Source organism: Ursus maritimus, unplaced genomic scaffold, assembly GCF_017311325.1.
Source record: "Ursus maritimus isolate PB19 unplaced genomic scaffold, ASM1731132v1 scaffold_31, whole genome shotgun sequence".
Taxonomy (NCBI): Eukaryota; Metazoa; Chordata; class Mammalia; order Carnivora; family Ursidae; genus Ursus; species Ursus maritimus.
Window position 1 is genome coordinate 20,170,781 of NW_024425675.1, and position 19,081 is coordinate 20,189,861.

Sequence of the window (19,081 nt, forward strand, 5' to 3'; positions counted from 1 at the left end):
TAGTTTGATAAGTTCTGACACATTTATACATCCATGAAGCCACTACCATGATGAGGAAAATGGACATACTCATCACCCCCCAAGTCTCCTCATGCCCCATGATAACCCATTCCTCCTGCCTCCTTGACTGTTTGTTTGTTTGTGTTTATTTATTTATTTATTGCTTATTTATTTTTATTATGTTAGTCACCATATTCATTAGTTTTTGATGTAGTGTTCCATGCTTCATTGTTTGCATATAACACCCAGTGCTGCATGCAATATGTGCCCTCCTTAATACCCATCACCCGGCTAACCCATCCCCCCACCCCCCTCCCTTCTGAAACCTTCAGTTTGTTTCCTGGAGTCCATAGTCTTTCATGGTTCATCTCTCCCTCTGATTTCCCCCCCTTCAGTTTTCCCTCCCTTCTCCTGATGTCCTCCATGCTATTCCTTATGTTCCACATATGAGTGAAACCATATGATCATTGTCTTTCTCTGCTTGACTTATTTCACTTAGCATAATCCCCTCCAGTTCCATCCATGTCTATGCAAATGGTGGGTATTCATCCTTTCTGATGGCTGAATAATATTCCATTGTATATATGGACCACATCTTCTTTATCCATTCATCTGTTGAAGGGCAACTTGGCTCCTTGCACAGTTTGGCTATTGTGGACATTGCTGCTATGAACATTGGGGTGCATGTGGCCCTTCTTTTCACTACATCTGTATCTTTGGGATAAATACCCAGTAGTGCAATTGCCGGGTCATAGGGTAGCTCTATTTTTAACTTTGAGGAACCTCCATACTGTTTTCCAAAATGGCTTGTACTAACTTCCCCTTTCTCCATATCCTTTCCAACATTTGTTTTTTTCTGTTTTGTTAATTTCTGCTATTCTAATTGGGGTAAGGTGGTATCTCAGTGTGGTTTTGGTTTGAATTTATCTGATGCCTAATGCTATTGAACATTTTTTCATGTGTCTGTTAGCCATTTGTAGGTCTTCTTTGGGGAACTGTCTGTTCATGGCTTCTGCCCTTTCTTTGACTTGATTATTTATTTTTTTAAGACTTTATTTATTTGTCAGAGAGAGAGAGAGAAAGAGAGAGAGAGAGCTCACAAGCAGCAGGAGAATCAGGTTCCTTGATGAGCAGGGAGCTTGATGTAGGACTTGATCCCAGGACCCTGGGATCATAACCTAAGCTGAAGACTTAGTTAAGCCTAACTGACTGAGCCACCTTTGTGCCCCTGACTCAGTTTAATGATCTTGAGATTCTCCACTGTTTTTGACTGTGTCATTAGTTTATTCCTTCTCTTAAAAAAAAAACAACCCAGCTTTTTAAAGGTATAATTTACATACAATAAAATTTACCCATTTTAAGTGTACAGTTCAATTAGTTTTCGTAAGTTTGCAGAATTGTGCAACCATCACCACCATCCAGTTCTAGAATACTTTTACCGCTCAGAAAAACCCCTTGTGCCCATTTTCAGCCAGTGTCATACAGGCAATCACTAATGTACTTTCTGTTTCTACGGTTTTGCCCTTTCTGAATGTTCCTTATAAATGGAATAAAAAAATATGTGGTCTTTGCATCTGGCTTCTTCCACTAGGCATAATGTTTCTGAGGTTTGTGTATGTTGTAATATGTATCAGTGCTTTATTCTTTTTTATTGCTGAATAGGATTTCATTATATGGCTGTACAGTTTGTTCAGACAGTCACCCATTGATGGACATTTTAATTTCCAGGTTTTGGCTATTACAAATAAACTGCCATTAACGTTCATGTATAAGTCTATTATGAACATAGGTTTTCATTTCTCCTTGGATCGCTGGATCATAAGGTAGATGTATGTTTAACTTTATAAGAAACTGCCAAACTCTTTTGCAAAGTAGGTATACTTATTTTACATTCCCGCCAGATCATCACATGCTGCCTAATACTTGGTATGGTCTATCTTTTTAATTGTAGCCATGTAATAGGTGTGTTGTGTTGTTTCATTATGATTTTAACTTGCATCTTCCTTTTTTAAAAAAAGTTTTATTTATTTACATAATCTCTATATCCAACATGGGGCTTGAACTCATGACCCTGAGATCGAGAATCATATGCTCTTCCCCCTGAGCCAGCCAGGTGCCCCTGACTTGCATTTTCCTAATGACTGATGATGTCAGGCACCTTTTCATTTTCTTATTTGCCATACATATATATTCTGTGAAGTGCTTATTCACATCTTTTGTATACTTTTCCTTGTGTTGTTCTCTTCGTATTATTAAGATGCTTTTTATATACTCTGGGTACAGTACCTGTACCAAACATATGTTTTGCAAGTGTTTGATGACATTCTGTGGATTGTATTTTTGTTCCTTTAATGGCATCTTCCAAATAAGAGAAGTTTTAAATATGACGAAGCCCAATTTATTGATCTTTTATCAGTTGTGATTTTGGTGTCACATCTAAGACATTTTTGCTCTACCCAAAGTATTTTCTCCCCCATGTTTTCATCTACTGATCTTACAGTTTTGGATTTTATGATTAGGTCTGTGATATATTTTGAGTTAAATTTTGTTTATGTTGCAAGGAATGGATTGAAGTTCATTCTTTTGCATATGCATATCCTATTATTCCACCACCATTTCTTAAAAAGACTACACTTTCTTCAGTGAATTGCCTTTGTACCTTTGTCAAAAATCCATTGTCTAGAGGGAGGAAAAAAGATAGCAGAGGAGTAGGAGTCCCCTTTTTCAGCTGGTCCCCTGAGTTGAGCTGGATATGTACCAGACCATCCTGAAAACCCACGGAATCAGCCTGAGACGCAGGAAGATACATCTGGATCTCTACAAATGAACATCTACAGGACTGAGTATTGAGGTAGGAAGTGGAGAGCTGGAATCGGCACACAGATATCAGAAGATAAACAGAAGGGGGAGGGAGCCGACGTGCTCGGGCACCAGGAAGCAGTAGCTTCCTGCACTGGGGAGCGGGCCGGACTGACGGACCGTGGACCGGCACCTGTGAGAAAGCAGACTGAGACCATGAGCCTGGGAATGCGCGTGTGACCAGACTGAAAACCGGAGCTACGGAGTGCTCACTGGAACTGGACTGATACCAGGAGCTCGGGAGCATGCACGCGACCAGACTGAAAACCGGCACTCCAGAGTGTGCTCAAACCACACTGAAACAGAGAGCTCGGGAGCGCGCGCAGGAACCGGGGGTGGCTGGCGGTGTTAGAAGCACGAAGGACAGAGACGTGCAGGCCCTGGAAGTGAGGGCTGGGAGAGCGGCTGTGGGGCGCACAACCCGGGATGCTGCAGGATTTTTAGCAGCACCGAAAGAAACAGAGTTAAAGTGGCCAAGAGAGCTCAGTGGAGAGCGGACTGTGATCTCTCTGTTCTGAGACAGAGGCTAGGATATGACCACTGGTGCTCTGACTCTCAGAAGAACCACAGAAAATTGCCAGGGAAAGCCTCCAGAAAACAAAAGCCCGGATACAGCTCACATTGTGCCCATTCCCAACCCCCCTCGCAGGGGACAGGGCAACTGTACCCCAACAGGGTTGCCTGAATATCAGCGTGGCAGGCCCCTCCCCCAGAAGGCAGGCTGAAAAATCAAGAAGCCTACATCCCTAAGGTCCTTATAAAACAAGTCACACTGCCTGGGTCCTGGTCAATAATTTGGGCTCTGGGCAACCCTGCAACCTCTCCTCATCAGAATGATGTGGAGAAATTCCCCCCAGCAAAGAAAAGATAATAAGTCTGTGGCCTCTGCCACAGAACTGATGGATATGGATATAACCAAATTGTCAGAAATGGAATTCAGAGTAACAATGGTCAAGATGATGTGTAGACTTGAAAAAAATATTAATGAAAATATTAATGAGAATATAGAATCTCTAAGGGCAGAAATGAGAGCGGATCTGGCAGAAATTAAAAATGCTATGAATCAAATGCAGTCAAAACTAGATGATCTGACAGCCAGAGTAAATGAGGCAGAAGAACAAATTAGTGAATAGGAAGATGGGATGGTAGAAGAGAAAGTTAAAACAGAAACTTGGCTCAAAAAAATCCAATCTCAAGAATGTAGATTACAGGAGATTACTGACTCAATGAAACGTTCCAATGTCAGAATCATCGGCATCCCCGAGGGGGTGGAGAAAGAGAGAGGTTTAGAAGAGATATTTGAGCAAATTGTAGCTGAAAACTTCCCTAATCTGGCAAAGGAACCAAGCATTGATGTCCAAGAGGCAGAGAGGACCCCTTCCAAGGTCAACCACGGCAAACCTACACCACATCACGTCATAGTGCAATTCGCAAATATTAGATCCAAGGATACAGTATTGAAAGCAGCCAGGGCGAAGAAATTTCTCACGTACAGAGGCAAAAATACCAGAATAACGTCATACCTGTCTACACAGACCTAGAAAGAGAGGAAGGGTTGGCAGGATATTTTTAAAGCTCTATCCGAGAAGAACATGCAACCAAGGATCAAGCAAGTCTGTCATTCAGAATTGATGGAGAGATAAGGACCTTCCAGAATCGGCAGAAACTGACCGAATTTGTAACCACAAAACCAGCCCTACCGGAGATATTAAGGGGGGTTCTATAAAAGTAAAAAGATGGGATATGCTTGTGATTGGTATTAAGGAGGGCATGTATTGCATGGTGCACTGGGTGTTATATGCAAGTAATAAATCCTGGAACTTTAAAAAAATAAATAAATAAATTTAAAATTAAAAAAAAGTAAAAACACCCCAAGAGTGATAAAGAACAGAAATTTACAATCTATAGAAACAAAGACTTCACAGGCAACATGATGTCATTAAAATCGTATCTCTCAATAATCACTCTCAATGTGAATGGCCTAAATGCTCCCATAAAATGACACAGGGTTGCAGATTGGATAAGAAGACATGACCCATCCATTTGCTGTCTACAAGAGACTCACCTTGAACCTAAAGATAGATCCAGACTGAAAGTGAAGGGACGGAATACCATTTTTCATGCCAATGGACCTCAAAAGAAAGCTGGGGTAGCAATTCTTATATCAGACAGATTAGATTTTAAACTAAAGACTGTAGTTAGAGATACAGAAGGACACTATATTATTCTTAAAGGATGTATCCAACAAGTGGATATGACAATTATAAATATCTATGCCCCCAACAGGGGAGCAGCTAGATACACAAGCCAACTCTTAACCAGAATAAAGAGACATATAGATGATAATGCATTAATAGTAGGGGACCTCAACACTCCACTATCAGCAATAGACAGATCATCTAAGCAGAAAATCAACAAAGAAACAAAAGCTTTGAATGACATACTAGACCAGATGGACCTCATAGATATATACAGAACACCACACCCCAGAACAACAGAATACCCATTCTTTTTGAATGCACATGGAACTTTCTCCAGAATAGACCATATACTGGGTCACAAAACAGGTCTCAACCGATACCAAAAGACTGAAATTATTCCCTGCGTATTCTCAGACCACAATGCTTTGAAATTGGAACTCAATCACAAGGAAAAATTTGGAAGAAACTCAAACACTAAGAACCATCCTGCTCAAGAATGATTGGGTAAACCAGGAAATTAAAAATCAATTTAAACAATTTATGGAGACCAACGAGAATGAAAACACAACGGTCCAAAACCTATGGGACACTGCAAAGGTGGTCCTAAGGGGAAAATACATAGCCATCCAAGCCTCGCTCAAAAGAATAGAAAAATCTAAAATGCAGTTTTTATATTCTCACCTCAAGAAGCTGGAGCTGGAACAGAAAAACAGGCCTAACCCATGCACGAGAAAGCAGTTGATCAAGATTAGAGCAGAGATCAATGAATTAGAAACCAGGAGCACAGTAGAGCAGATCAACAGAACTAGAAGCTGGTTCTTTGAAAGAATAAATAAGATCCATAAGCCACTGGCCAGACTTATTCAAAAGAATAGAGAAAGGACTCAAATTAATAAAATTCTGAATGAAAGGGGAGAGGTTACAACCAACACCAATGAAATAGGAAAATCATTGGAAATTTTTATCAACAGCTTTATGCCAATAAATTAAACAACTTGGAAGAAATGGATGCCTTCCTAGAAACCTATAAACTACCAAGACTGAAACAGGAAGAAATTGATTTTTTAAACAGACCGATTAATTATGAAGAGATTGAAGCAGTGATCAAAAACCTCCCCAAAAACAAGAGTCCAGGGCCTGACGGATTCCCTGGGGAATTCTACCAAACATTCAAAGAAGAAATAATACCTATTCTCCTGAAGCTGTTTCAAAAAATAGAAGGAAAACTACCAAACTCATTCTATGAGGACAGTATTACCTTGATCCCCAAACCAGGCAACGACCCCATCAAAAAGGGGAATTACAGACCGATATCCCTGATGAATATGGATGCCAAAATTCTCAACAAGATCCTAGCTAATAGGATCCAACAGTACATTAAAAGGATTATCCATCATGACCAAGTGGGATTCATCCCTGGGATGCAAGCGTGGTTCAACATTCACAAAGCGATCAGTGTGATAGATCATATCAACAAGAAAAGAGTCAAGAACCATATGATCCTCTCAATTGATGCAGAAAAAGCATTTGACAAAATACAGTCTCCTTTCCTGATTAAAACCCTTCAGAGTGTAGGGATAGAGGGCACATTCATCAATTTCATAAAAACCATCTATGAAAAGCCTACAGCGAATATCATTCTCAATGGGGAAAAGCTGAAAGCCTTTCCCTTAAGATCAGGAACACGACAAGGATGCCCACTCTTGCCATTATTATTCAACATAGTACTAGAAGTTCTTGCAACAGCAATCAGACAACGAGAAGGGATAAAAGGTATTCAGATCGGCAAAGAAGTCGTCAAACTGTCTCTCATCACAGATGAGATGATCCTCTATATGGAAAACTCAAAAGACTCAACCCCTAAACTACTAGAACTTATAGAGCAATTCAGTAATGTGGCAGGATACAAAATCAATGCTCAGAAATCAGTTGCATTTCTATACATGAACAATGAGACTGAAGAAAGAGAAATTAGGGAATCCATCCCATTTACAATAGCACCAAAAACCATACGTTACCTTGGAATTAACTTAACCAGAGACGTAAAGGACCTATATTCTAGAAACTATAAATCACTCTTGAAAGACATTGAGGAAGACATAAAAAGATGGAAAGATATTCCATGCTCATGGATTGGAAGAATTAACATAGTTAAAATGTCCATGCTACCCAGAGCAATCTACACTTTCAATGCTATCCCGATCAAAATACCGAGGACATTTTTCAAAGAACTGGAACAAACAGTCCTTAAATTTGTATGGAAACAGAAAAGGCCCCGAATCTCCAAGGAACTGTTGAAAAGGAAAAACAAAGCTGGGGGCATCACAATGCCGGATTTCGAGCTGTACTACAAAGCTGAGATCACAAAGACAGCCTGGTACTGGCACAAAAACAGACACATAGACCAATGGAACAGAATAGAGAACCCAGAAATGGACCCTCGGCTCTTTGGGCAACTAATCTTTGACAAAGCAGGAAAAAACATCCAGTGGAAAAAAGACAGTCTCTTCAATAAATGGTGCTGGGAAAATTGGACAGCTACATGCAAAAGAATGAAACTTGACCACTATCTCACACCATACACAAAAATAAACTCCAAATGGATGAAAGACCTCGATGTGAGACAGGAATCCATCAAAATCCTAGAGGAGAACATAGGCAGCAACCTCTACGACATCGGCCAAAGCAACCTTTTTCATGACACATCCCCAAAGGCAAGAGAAACAAAAGATAAAATGAACTTATGGGACTTCATCAAGATAAAAAGCTTCTGCACAGCCAAGGAAACAGTCAAAAAAACTAAGAGGCAGCCCACGGAATGGGAGAATATATTTGCAAATGACACTACAGATAAAGGACTGGTATCCAAGATCTACAAAGAACTTCTCAAACTCAATACACGAGAAACAAATAAACAAATCAAAAAATGGGCAGAAGATATGAACAGACACTTTTCCAATGAAGACATACAAATGGCTAACAGACACATGAAAAAATGTTCAAAATCATTAGCCATCAAGGAAATTCAAATCAAAACCACACTGAGATACCACCTTACGCCAGTTAGAATGGCAAAAATAGACAAGGCAAGAAACAACAATTGTTGGAGAGGATGTGGAGAAAGGGGATCCCTCCTACATTGTTGGTGGGAATGCAAGTTGGTACAGCCACTCTGGAAAACAGACAAGGCAGGAAACAACAAATGTTGGAGAGGATGTGGAGAAAGGGGATCCCTCTTACACTGTTGGTGGGAATGCAAGTTGGTACAGCCACTTGGGAAAACAGTGTGGAGGTCCCTTAAAAAGTTAAAAATTGAGCTGCCCTATGATCCAGCAATTGCACTACTGGGTATTTACCCCAAAGATACAGACATAGTGAAGAGAAGGGCCATATGCACCCCAATGTTCATAGCAGCAATGTCCACAATAGCTAAATCGTGGAAGGAGCCGAGATGCCCTTCAACAGATGACTGGATTAAGAAGTTGTGGTCCATATATACAATGGAATATTACTCAGCTATCAGAAAGAACGAGTTCTCAACATTTGCTACAACATGGACGGCACTGGAGGAGATAATGCTAAGTGAAATAAGTCAAGCAGAGAAAGACAACTATCATATGATTTCTCTCATCTATGGAACATAAGAACTAGAATGATCAGTAGGGGAAGAAAGGGATAAAGAAAGGGGGGTAATCAGAAGGGGGAATGAAACATGAGAGACTATGGACTCTGGGAAACAAACTGAGGGCTTCAGAGGGGAGGGGGGTGGAGGAATGGGATAGGCTGATGATGGGTATTAAGGAGGGCACATGTTGCATGGTGCACTGGGTGTTATACGCAAGTAATAAATCATGGAACTTTACATCAAAATCTAGGAATGTACTGTATGGTGACTATCATAATATAATAAAAAATTATTATAAAAAAGGATTATTTAAGAAAATCCATCATCTCTATATGTATGGATCTCTTTCTGGATTCCCTCTTTAGTTTTGTTGAACTATTTGCCTTTCTTTTTTTTTTTAAATTTTTTTAAATTATTTTTTTAAGATTTTATTTATTTGACTGAGAGAGACATCGAGAGAGGGAACAGAAGCAGGGGGAGTGGGAGTGGGAGAACCAGGCTTCCTGNTGAGCAGGGAGCCTGATGCGGGCCTCGATCCCAGAACCCTGGGATCATGACCTGAGCTGAAGGCAGACGCTTAACAACTGAGCCACCCAAGTGCCCCACTATTTGCCTTTCATTTTGACAATAGTGCACTGTTTTTACTACTATAAGTTTCTAAAAAATCTTTAAGGTAGGCAGAGTTAGTTCTCCAATATTATTTTTCTTTTTTGAAATTGTTTTGGCTATTCTATGTCCTTTGCATTTCCATATCAATTTAGAACCAGCTTGCCAATTTCTGCAATAAAAACTAGTTGGGGTATTGATTGGGATTCTGTTGAATCTCTGAATCGATTTGGAGTGGACATCTTAAGAATGTTGAATCTTCTGATCCATGAGCCCAGTGTATCTCTCCAATTAAATCCCTACTGACTCTCAGCAATGTTTTGTCCTTTTTAGTGTACACATCTTTTACATCTTTGTCACATTTGTCCCTAAGCATTTCATATGGCCTGATGCTATTGTTAATTGCATTTTAAAAAAAGATTTTATTTATTTATTTATTTATTTATTTGACAGAAAGAGAGAGAGAGAGGGAGAGAGAGTGAGAAAGCCTGAGCAGGGGGAGCAAGCAGAGGAAGAGAGAGAAGCAGGCTTCCTGCTNCCATTGTGGGGCTCGATCCCAGGACCCTGAGTCCATGACCTGAGCCGAAGGCAGACACTTAACCGACTGTGCCACCCAGGCACCCCATTAATTGTACTTTTAATTTAAATGTCCTGTTTGTTGTTGGCATGTAAGAATGCAGATTTTTGCATATTGATCTTGTATCCTTCAACTTTATAAACTTTCTTATTCTTGTAGGTTTTTTTTGTAGATTCCATCAGATTTTCTATATGGAAAATCATGTTGGCTGTGACTAAAAATCATTTTACTTTTTCTTTTCTGATCTGACTAGACTTTTTCCCCGTGGTCCTATTGCACTGTCTAGAATCTCCCATTTAATGTTGAAGAGAGGTCCGGAGAGTAGGTATCTTTGCCCTATTCCTGATTTTAGGGGGAGAGCATTCAGTCTTCTACATTAAGTATGGTAATAGCTGTAATTGTTGTAGATGCTCTTTATTAGGTTGAGAAAGTTCTCTTCTATTCCTAGTTGCTGACATTTTTTAAAAAATCCAAAATAAATATAAATTTTGTCAATTGCTTTTTATGTGTCTATTGAGCTGATTGTGTGGTTTTTCTTTTTTTAGTTTGTTAATATGGTGAATTCCACTGGTTTCTTTTAGGATGTTAAGCCAATCTTGTATTCCTAAGTCCTGGTTGGTCATGATGCATTATCTTTTTAATATATTGTTGGATTTTATTTTCTATAAGTTTGTTTAGAATTTTTGCATTTTAATTCATGGGTATAATGATCTATAGTTTTCTTTTTTTTACACTCTCCTTGTCTGATATTTATGCTGGCTTCATAAAATGAGTTCAGAAACATTCCCTCCTCTTCAGTTTCCTCAAAGAATTTATGGAGACTCAGTATTATTTCTTCCTTAAATATCTACTAGAACTCCCCACTGAAGGCCTATGGGCCTGGAGTTTTCTTTGTGGAAAATTTTTCTTCTTCCTTCCCAATCTACTTGCCTTTTATTTAATTTTTATATCTGAAAAAGTCTTTATCTTTGCTTTTATTTTTGAAAGATATTTTTGTTGGAGTTGGAATCCTAGATTGATGATAGTTTTTCCTTTAAAATTTTTTAAGGATTTTTCCATACTGTCTTCTTGCTTACATTGGTTCCAACGAGAAATCTGTTGTCATCCTTATCTTTGTCCCTTGGTGTGTGATATATATTTATCCCCCTCTGGTTATTTTCAAAATATTCCCTTTATCACTGATATTGAGCAATTTGATTATGATGTGCCTTGGTGTAGTTTTCCTTATGCTTAGAATTTGTTCAGTGTATAATTTGGAGAAATTCGGCCTTTATTTCTTCAAATACATTTGTGTCTCTCTTTCTTCAGGGATACAAATTACATGTACTTTAGGCTGCTTGAAGTTGTTCTATCACTCACAGGTGTTTTGTTTTTGTTTTTAAAAACATTTTTAATCTCTGTGTTTCATTTGGAATAGTTCTTCTGTTTTCAAGTTCACTGAGTTTTTCTTCCATAATTCTAGTCTAACCTCCATTAATCCCAACAAATGTGGGTTTTGTTTTGTTTTGTTTTGTTTTTTCCTTTTCACGTTTGACATTGTCATTTTTAATCTCTGGAAGTTCAGATTGGTTCTTTTTTATCTTTCATGTCTCTACTTAACTTTTTGAACATACTGTGTAAAGTTATAATAATTGTTGTAATGTTCTTTTCTGTTAATTCTAAAACCTGTTAGCTCTGGATGATTTTGCTTGATTTGTCTTCTATTTAGTGGTCGTATTTTCCTACTTTCTTCTGTACCTGATTCCGTATCTAATTTTTTTTTAATGCCAGACATTGTAAATTTTACCTTGTTGGATGCTGGATATTTTTGTATTTCTATAAACGTTCTTTAACATTGTTTTGGAACACAGTTAAGTTACTTGGAAACAGTTTGATCCTTTCAGGTCTTGCTTTTCAAATTTGTTAGTCAGGGTTAGGGGAGTGATCAATCTAGTGCTAATTATTCCTCACGCCTGAGGCAAGAACCTTCTGAGCATCCTATCTAGTGCACCATGAATCTGTGAGACCTTGCAGTCTGGCTGGTGTGAACAGGTGCTATTCCTGGTTCTGTGTGAGCACCAGTCACCAATTTTTAAATTATTTTAGGTGGTTCTTTCCACAACTTCAGATAGTTTCTTCTTGTGCACGTGGTGATTAGCACCCAACTAAATGCTCAAAGGGGAGAGCTTTTAAGTTCTCTCTCTCTCTCTCTCTCTCTCTCTCTCTCTCTGTACCACTGTCCTCTCTGATGCTCTGCCCTGTGAATTCTATCTGTCTTGGTCTCCTGTGACCCTGGGTTCTGCTCCTCAATTTAGGGAATCCACTTGATTGCACCTGGGTTTCCCTCTCTGTTCTGTGGCCTTGAAACACTCCAAAATCAATAGTCTGGGATTATTTTAAGTCTTATCATTGTCCTTTGTTGTCCTGTGTCCAATGTCTTGAAAAGTATTGGTTTGTATATTTTGCCCATTTTTTGTTTTTTTCAGGTAGGAGTATAAACTTTGTCCCTGTTACTCCATCTTGGCTGAAAGCAAAAGTTCCATCGTTTTCTCTTAAATACAAATATTTACATGGTTGCAATTAGAGTATATGTATCATTTTATGGTCAAACACTGTAGCTCAGACAGACAGTTTCCATATTTCCTAAATAGGTTTCATAATTGCCATTTTAGTAGCTGCAAAATGTTTCACAGTGTGCCAAATTTATTTGAGAACAGTTTATACATTAAAGAATGATTTATGTTCTACCTCTTTCCAAAAAAGAATTTCAGATGGCTTGCTGACAAAAAGGCCTACTAAATAAGACTAATACATTATGAATTAGAAGGGAAAACAAGGTTGAGAAAAACCAAGGAAGTAATAATGCCAACTATGATAATATCTGCTGTGGGTATTCTGGCAGCCAAATGTGACAACTGTGATCAGTTCTGTTATTTTCATTATCAGAATGAAAAGGAGACTTCTAAGGAAGTTATCAAATGCCTACTATGTGCAATTTAACGAAAGGTATATTTGATTTTTACCTCAGTCTCATGGTGCTTGCCCTGGGGCATAGAGTAAATGACAGAATAGGCATTCTGGTTCCCAAAAGTAAGATGGCACAGCAGGCATTCCGAGGATAACGCCACCCATCTTCACGCTATTCAGGAGGGACAGACATCTTCCTGGTGCTGAAATCTGAGAGCAATTTCTCACATGGGGAAATTTATACAGGCAACAGTGAGTGACGCAGTGATCAGTATCTTCACAACAGCTTCATACTAAATACAGAAGTTTGTAATGATTTTTTTGGTAATGACTTTTGATAGCTGTGACACTGAACTGCCCTGCAGTTGAGGAGCTGCAGTGAGAGGAATGACGTGTCTTTCTTGGGCGTAACACTAGCCAAAGATGGAATTTAGTCCTTAGAGGAAAAGACTGCTTTAAAAATTTTTTAAAAATTTAAATACAATTTAGTTAACATATAGCATATCATTAGTTTCAGGCGTAGAATTTAGAGATTCATCAGTTGCATAGAATGCCCAGTGCTCATTCTATCAAGTGCCCTCCTTAATGCCCATCACCCAGTTATCCCATCCGTCACCCACCTCCCCTCCAGCAACCCTCAGTTTGTTCCCTAGAGTTAAGGGTTTCTTATGGTTTGCCTCCCTCTCCACTTTTTTTTAAACTTATTTTTTTTTAAAGATTTTATTTACTTATTTGACAGAGAGAGACAGCCAGCGAGAGAGGGAACACAAGCAGAGGGAGTGGGAGAGGAAGAAGCAGGCTCCCAGCAGAGGAGCCTAATGTGGGGCTTGATCCCATAAAGCTGGGATCATGCCCTGAGCCGAAGGCAGACGCTTAATGACTGAGCCACCCAGGCGCCCCTTCCACTTTGACTTCTCTGTGTATAACTCTACTAAATCTCTAGGAATCTGTGTGGAGCCACCATATTCCCTGGAATTCTGGGGCTCCCTCCTTCTCTGTCAGCCTGTTACTTTTCCTCACACTCCTTGTGTTCTACCTGCCCACTCTCAGCCCTGGGATGCTGTCCTTGCCCCTTTCTCTTTGTACTTAACATTTTAGCACCTTCATTAGTGCCCTGATTTGACTGAGTCCCATTTCTCTCTGATTTTGATGCTCAGAGCTACAGGAGTGCACAGAGACAAATGATACCTAGTTCTGATGTCAGGTTGCTCACTCTCTAGTAGGGGGTAGTAGAGGAAAGTAAATAACTGTTATAAAAAAAAACAGCAATTTAGACGTTGTACAAACAAAGCAAATATGAATACACAAGTGGAAAAACCAAGGACTCTTTCACTGAAGATATAACTTTTGACATCGTGAGTTATGTATGTAAATATACACACTACATACTTGCACCAGACTCAGTTCATCTACCTCCCCAAAGATTTGCTTGCCACTACACCCACCCCTCCCCCCGCCGAACTAGCCCCTGGGATTTAGCTATTTGCTTGGTGGGACTCTAGATGCTGTCACTGTCATTTCAACTCCTGGCATTACCGGCCATCCCAGACTTCTCCAGAGTGTGGGCTGGGCTTTGGGACAATTTTCATAACATACACTGGGGATAGAGCCTCAGCAGCTGCAGGGCCAAGGTCCTATCTGACTGACCCACAAAGTCTATGGCATCTCCTTCCATTTCTGGCTTCAGATGCCATGCCTTTCTGCTGTTTCTGCTCTGGTGTGTTATGCCAGGATCTGGAGTGCAGGGAGTTCATGCCCTCTGGGGTCAATTTGACCAGCAAGATTCAGCTGATAGGTAGGAACAGGCTAGCAATTCCCTCTCTCTCCATGATGGACTGTTCCAAGGAATAACATTCCATGCCTGTCTGGAAGCCTGTCCTCATGACTGAGCAGCTGTACTGTGAGCAGCTCAGTAGGCACCACCTCATACCCGCTCTCATTCCTTCTCTGCCCCTCCTTCCCAGCTCCTTCACTCCTGCCGCCCTGAGAGGACACCTCCCAGTAATGTCTTCACATGTGAGATCTGCTGCAGGCTCTTCTCTCTAAAGAATCTGGGCAAAGGTTCAGCAAAGTACAGAGAAAGAAAGGCAGGTGTGCTGAGACCTCACACCAGTGGTTGACATAAAGTCTCTCAGGCCTGCCTGTCCAAGCTGAGCGTGTCCTGCACTCCGGCACGCCTGGAGCTGCTCGTGCGGGCCCTCTGTGGGCACACCCCTCTGCCCTCCCACAAGCTGCAGTAACACAATATTAACTCCTTGTCCTTTCTGTGTTTTACAAGCTCATGGTCCATATAGAATTATAAAACACAAATCATAAAAAAGACATTTTGCTTATTCCTCAAGTTTCGACTTAAAAACTACCATGTTCTTGAAGCCAAGAGTAAACTTTCTCTACTCTGTGCAGCTTAAACTATTTGTTTTCAAGTTACTTTCTAGTATTTATCATATACTGTCTTGTATCATAGATGATTGTTGGGCATCACTGCATCTGTCAGATCAAAAGCTCCTTGAGGGCAAGGGCCATGATTTAGTTTTGCATCTTCTACAAAGCTTATTGTAGAGCACTGCATACAGTAGGCACTCAGCACTTATCAGCTGAATACATTTAGAGAGCTATTTGCAAGGTTAAACTTATCAGTTGAATACATTTAGAGAGCTATTTGTAAGGTTAAGGTAACACTATGGATATGTTCTTTAAATTATTACAGTCGAATAATAAATTATTATAATAATCAAAAATTCTTTTGAGAAACCCACCAGCAAGTCTAGAATATTCTGATAGCTCAATTCAAGGACACACTCACATGACTGAGGTCATGCTATGAATCTCTAAGCACCTGACAGTAGGAGATTCTCAGAGGTTCCTGAGGTCAAGAGCATTAGAATCTAATCAGACAACATGGAATAAAGGTTCAACCTCATTGGGTCACAGGATAAACAATGAGAGAGGAATCTTCTCATTCATTCAATTAATATTTTTGAGCACTTTGTGATAAATAAATGCTTTTAAAATGTGAATGATAGAGGGACAACAGCTATACGTGTCCATGGGAACATGTTAAGGTGATTAATTTCCTCCCCCAGGATCTTATTTAGAGTGTTGGTTTGTGTTCTTACATTTCACACTGTCCATTCAATTTCAAGGAATTTTTGGAGTCATTACAGCAGGTGAGTGAAGGAAGAAATCANCCATGAAAACTATTACCAGAAGTATTAGTAATTGCCACGTGTAGTTGAATAATTGTACTCCATAAGATAGAAGCTGGGTGGTGCTCATAAAAAAAGTGTTTAATTTTCTTAGATCTTTGACTCTGAAAAGCCTTTTCAGCCACTCATTATATAACAAGACTGGGCAAGCTTCCTTCTTCTTCTTCTTCTTTTTTTTTTTTTTTTTTGCCATTGACATCTTCCGAGGAAAATGCTGCATGATATGATTTTCAAGGCTAATTTGCCTTTTTGTCTTAAGCAGTGTCTCTTGCTACAAATTAGCCTCCTGTACCTCCCTGAGCTAGAGAGGCTCCTTCAAAATTCCTAACAGGCAGCCTGGTGGAGAGATGGGAGGGAAAGGAAGGGAGGGAGGAAGGGCGGGAGGAAGGGAGGGAGAGAGGTAGAGGGTGCCTGTCTGCTGCGTACATGTGGTACAGGCTGGGAGATCAGAACGCTAACAGAACAGGCAGTGTAATTACATGTTCCTTGTAAGTATGTTAGCCCCATGGGGAACTAAGCTGGGCAGTCCACTTGGAGAGGAAAAGTAGATTTAAGGATGGTAGAAGGGGTCATTTCATAACTGACTTATTACTCCGTTATGATGAGGGCATTTGCTGATCTCCAGTGACTGCCTGGTGCTTTTGGTCAGGCTCGGCTCTCTCACTCCCAGATACTTGATTTTGCAAAAGGGACACACCTTTCTGCAGGAGAAGAAGGCACCAGATTGCAAGCGGTAGGTTGTGACATTCAGCATGTTTATGCAGCAGAATTGCTGAGAGTTGGGGGCTGGGGGTGGGGGTGGTAGTGGTGTTCGGGTTGGTTGATTTATCTGCAATAGGAAATGTTTTATTTTAATTGTCAGTTAAAAGAAGAGTTGCTGCCTAGGCTAAGGTATCAGTTAAAAATTCTGTGTTCCCAGCTTTTCTATTTGTGTTCGATGTGATTTCTGTGCTCATGCAGCTTAGTGAAGCTAGGGAGGGCTCACCTTTAAATAACCTGCAGCTTTCTATTTTCATTCTTTTTTTTTTTTTCATTCCTAAGCACTGTTCCCACCCCTTCTTCCCAACATCCGCCTGACCACCCCCTCCCCAACCCCCATGTGAAATGTGGCCTGTCTTCATCTTGAGTCTTTTGCACCCTGAGTCTGGATTTCTGGATTGTTTGCTGTAGGTATTTGTGGATGCCTCGCAGTCAGCCAGGGCCCAGGCGAACTGACTGTGCATGGGAATCGGAGACCATGGCCGTGCAGCTCGTGCCCGACTCTGCTCTCAGCCTGCTGATGGTGAGTGCTCCGGGAGGAGGTGGGGCCCAGGCAGCGCCCAGCTCCAGCCTCGCCCGCCCTCCTGCCCGCATCGTGGGCTGCTGCAGTAGCAGCAGACATGCGAAAAATCGCTCTACTTTATACTGCAGGCTTGTTTGAAATGATTCCTTGGGTGAGAGTATCAGCCATGACAAAGCACTCTCAGAGAAAAGAAGCTTTAGATTTGTCATTTTAGAAACTTGTTGCTTAATGCTATTTTGAGAGATGTGCTTGCAAACAGGTGCTAAGAGCCCCTGGAAATAGATTCCCACCAACGCCTCCCCCTGGCTTCTCAGCATCCTTTCCCACTGCCTTTTGCATTGAAATTGAGGTGATCGTGTTTGTTTGCTTTTGTATCTTCTCACAGCAACTGTGGAATTTTTTGCCCATGGAGCAGTGGACTAGGATCTTCTTTCTAGGTGCCCATGTGTCTGCTCAGATTCCCCCATAGAAGTAGCTGAGGAAGTTGTTTGTGGCCTTTTGTAACACTTGGACTGCAGAGCTCACCTCCCAACTGTGACTGCTGGGGAGACACTGGCAGAGGCCTTGTCCAGGCACCTGCCATTGTGTGGACCACTGGCCTACTTTAAGCTTCTCCATGATGTTAAGAAGGCCTCCACTCTTAGCATATCTAAGCAAACGGGGACACTGGCATCACCTTGTTTTAACCTGATTTACTTTTTGCTAGACTCTAGGTTCAGAGTTTGCATTTACCGTCATGTTGCTCCCCTTCTCCTCACTGAGTAGCCCATAGGCCGGGGTAATGCTGGCAGAAGTAACCCGCATCAGGCTCGGTGTGTGAATGCTCTAACGGTTGCACAGGAGATTTTACGAACAAAGCATAAGTGCTTCTGCTGTGTATATTGATCTATGTTTTCTGACTGAGAAGGGGAAATGCAGCTCTGTGAGGCCTGATGAGTTTATTAAGAGCACTTGGAAGTGGAGCCAGTGGGGAGCCTGCCTCCGGAGTGATGAGCAGGGTCAAATTAGAAGGGATAGATATCATGGTTTCTTCATTACCCCAAACGTCATTTGGGCCACAAAGCCATTTGAAATGCCTGAGATTGCATGGGCTTCTGCTGACTTCCGATTCCACTGAGAGAGAAGTATTCAAAAGAATTAAAGTTGTTTTCAGGAGAAATTATCCTTGACTCATCCCCCTTCCTCATAATTGTATTGTCTAATGGTACTTTATCCTCCATTGGCTACCCATGGTCATGTATGTGGGTGGTAAAGGTCTGAGTATTTCTGACTGTGGCAGGCAATGCAGTGGCAGTATCTCCAGGAAACTGGGAATCTGAATCATTTGCAAAAAAAATATAGACACATATGCCCATATTCAGGTATGTATATGCATATTATCTAATGTTTAATAGAAATAAGTCTTGCATTATGTTATTATAGAGAAGAAATGTGTTCTCAAAAGTTAGCTTTAGGGAGAGCCGGGCCTATTTGCCTCCCGATTACTGTTCTGATTTCTTCCCCATGCTTCTGAGCATTCAGGTGTGTGTCTGTTTTACTGGGAGCCCTAAGGATAAATCCTCGGTGCCCAAACAGAATGCAGCTCAACATCCTGGTCCAGCTGCTCCTGCCACACACACACTCGGGTTCTCTTGTTGCTGGTGCTCCCAAATATTATGGTTGCTGTCCGGAGGTATCTGCAGCTCAGATTTTATCCTCTGTGCGTCAGCAGCCTCTGCCCTCAGATCTATCCCTAGCGCTCACCCCCTGCCTGGATTAAAGGATTGCATGTATGTCTCT

The 19,081-nt window shown here is 40.8% G+C and overlaps 1 protein-coding gene across 1 annotated transcript in view; it reads left to right on the forward strand.

The window, feature by feature from the left end:
* The window catches only part of FRMD4A (FERM domain containing 4A), a 746,022-nt gene that overhangs the window by 137,385 nt on the left and 589,556 nt on the right, over positions 1–19,081 (forward strand). Inside the window, 1 exon segment of the mRNA XM_040645388.1 lies at positions 17,191–17,302. Within this exon segment, the coding sequence (XP_040501322.1) occupies positions 17,201–17,302 (102 nt within the window). The 5' untranslated portion in view covers positions 17,191–17,200.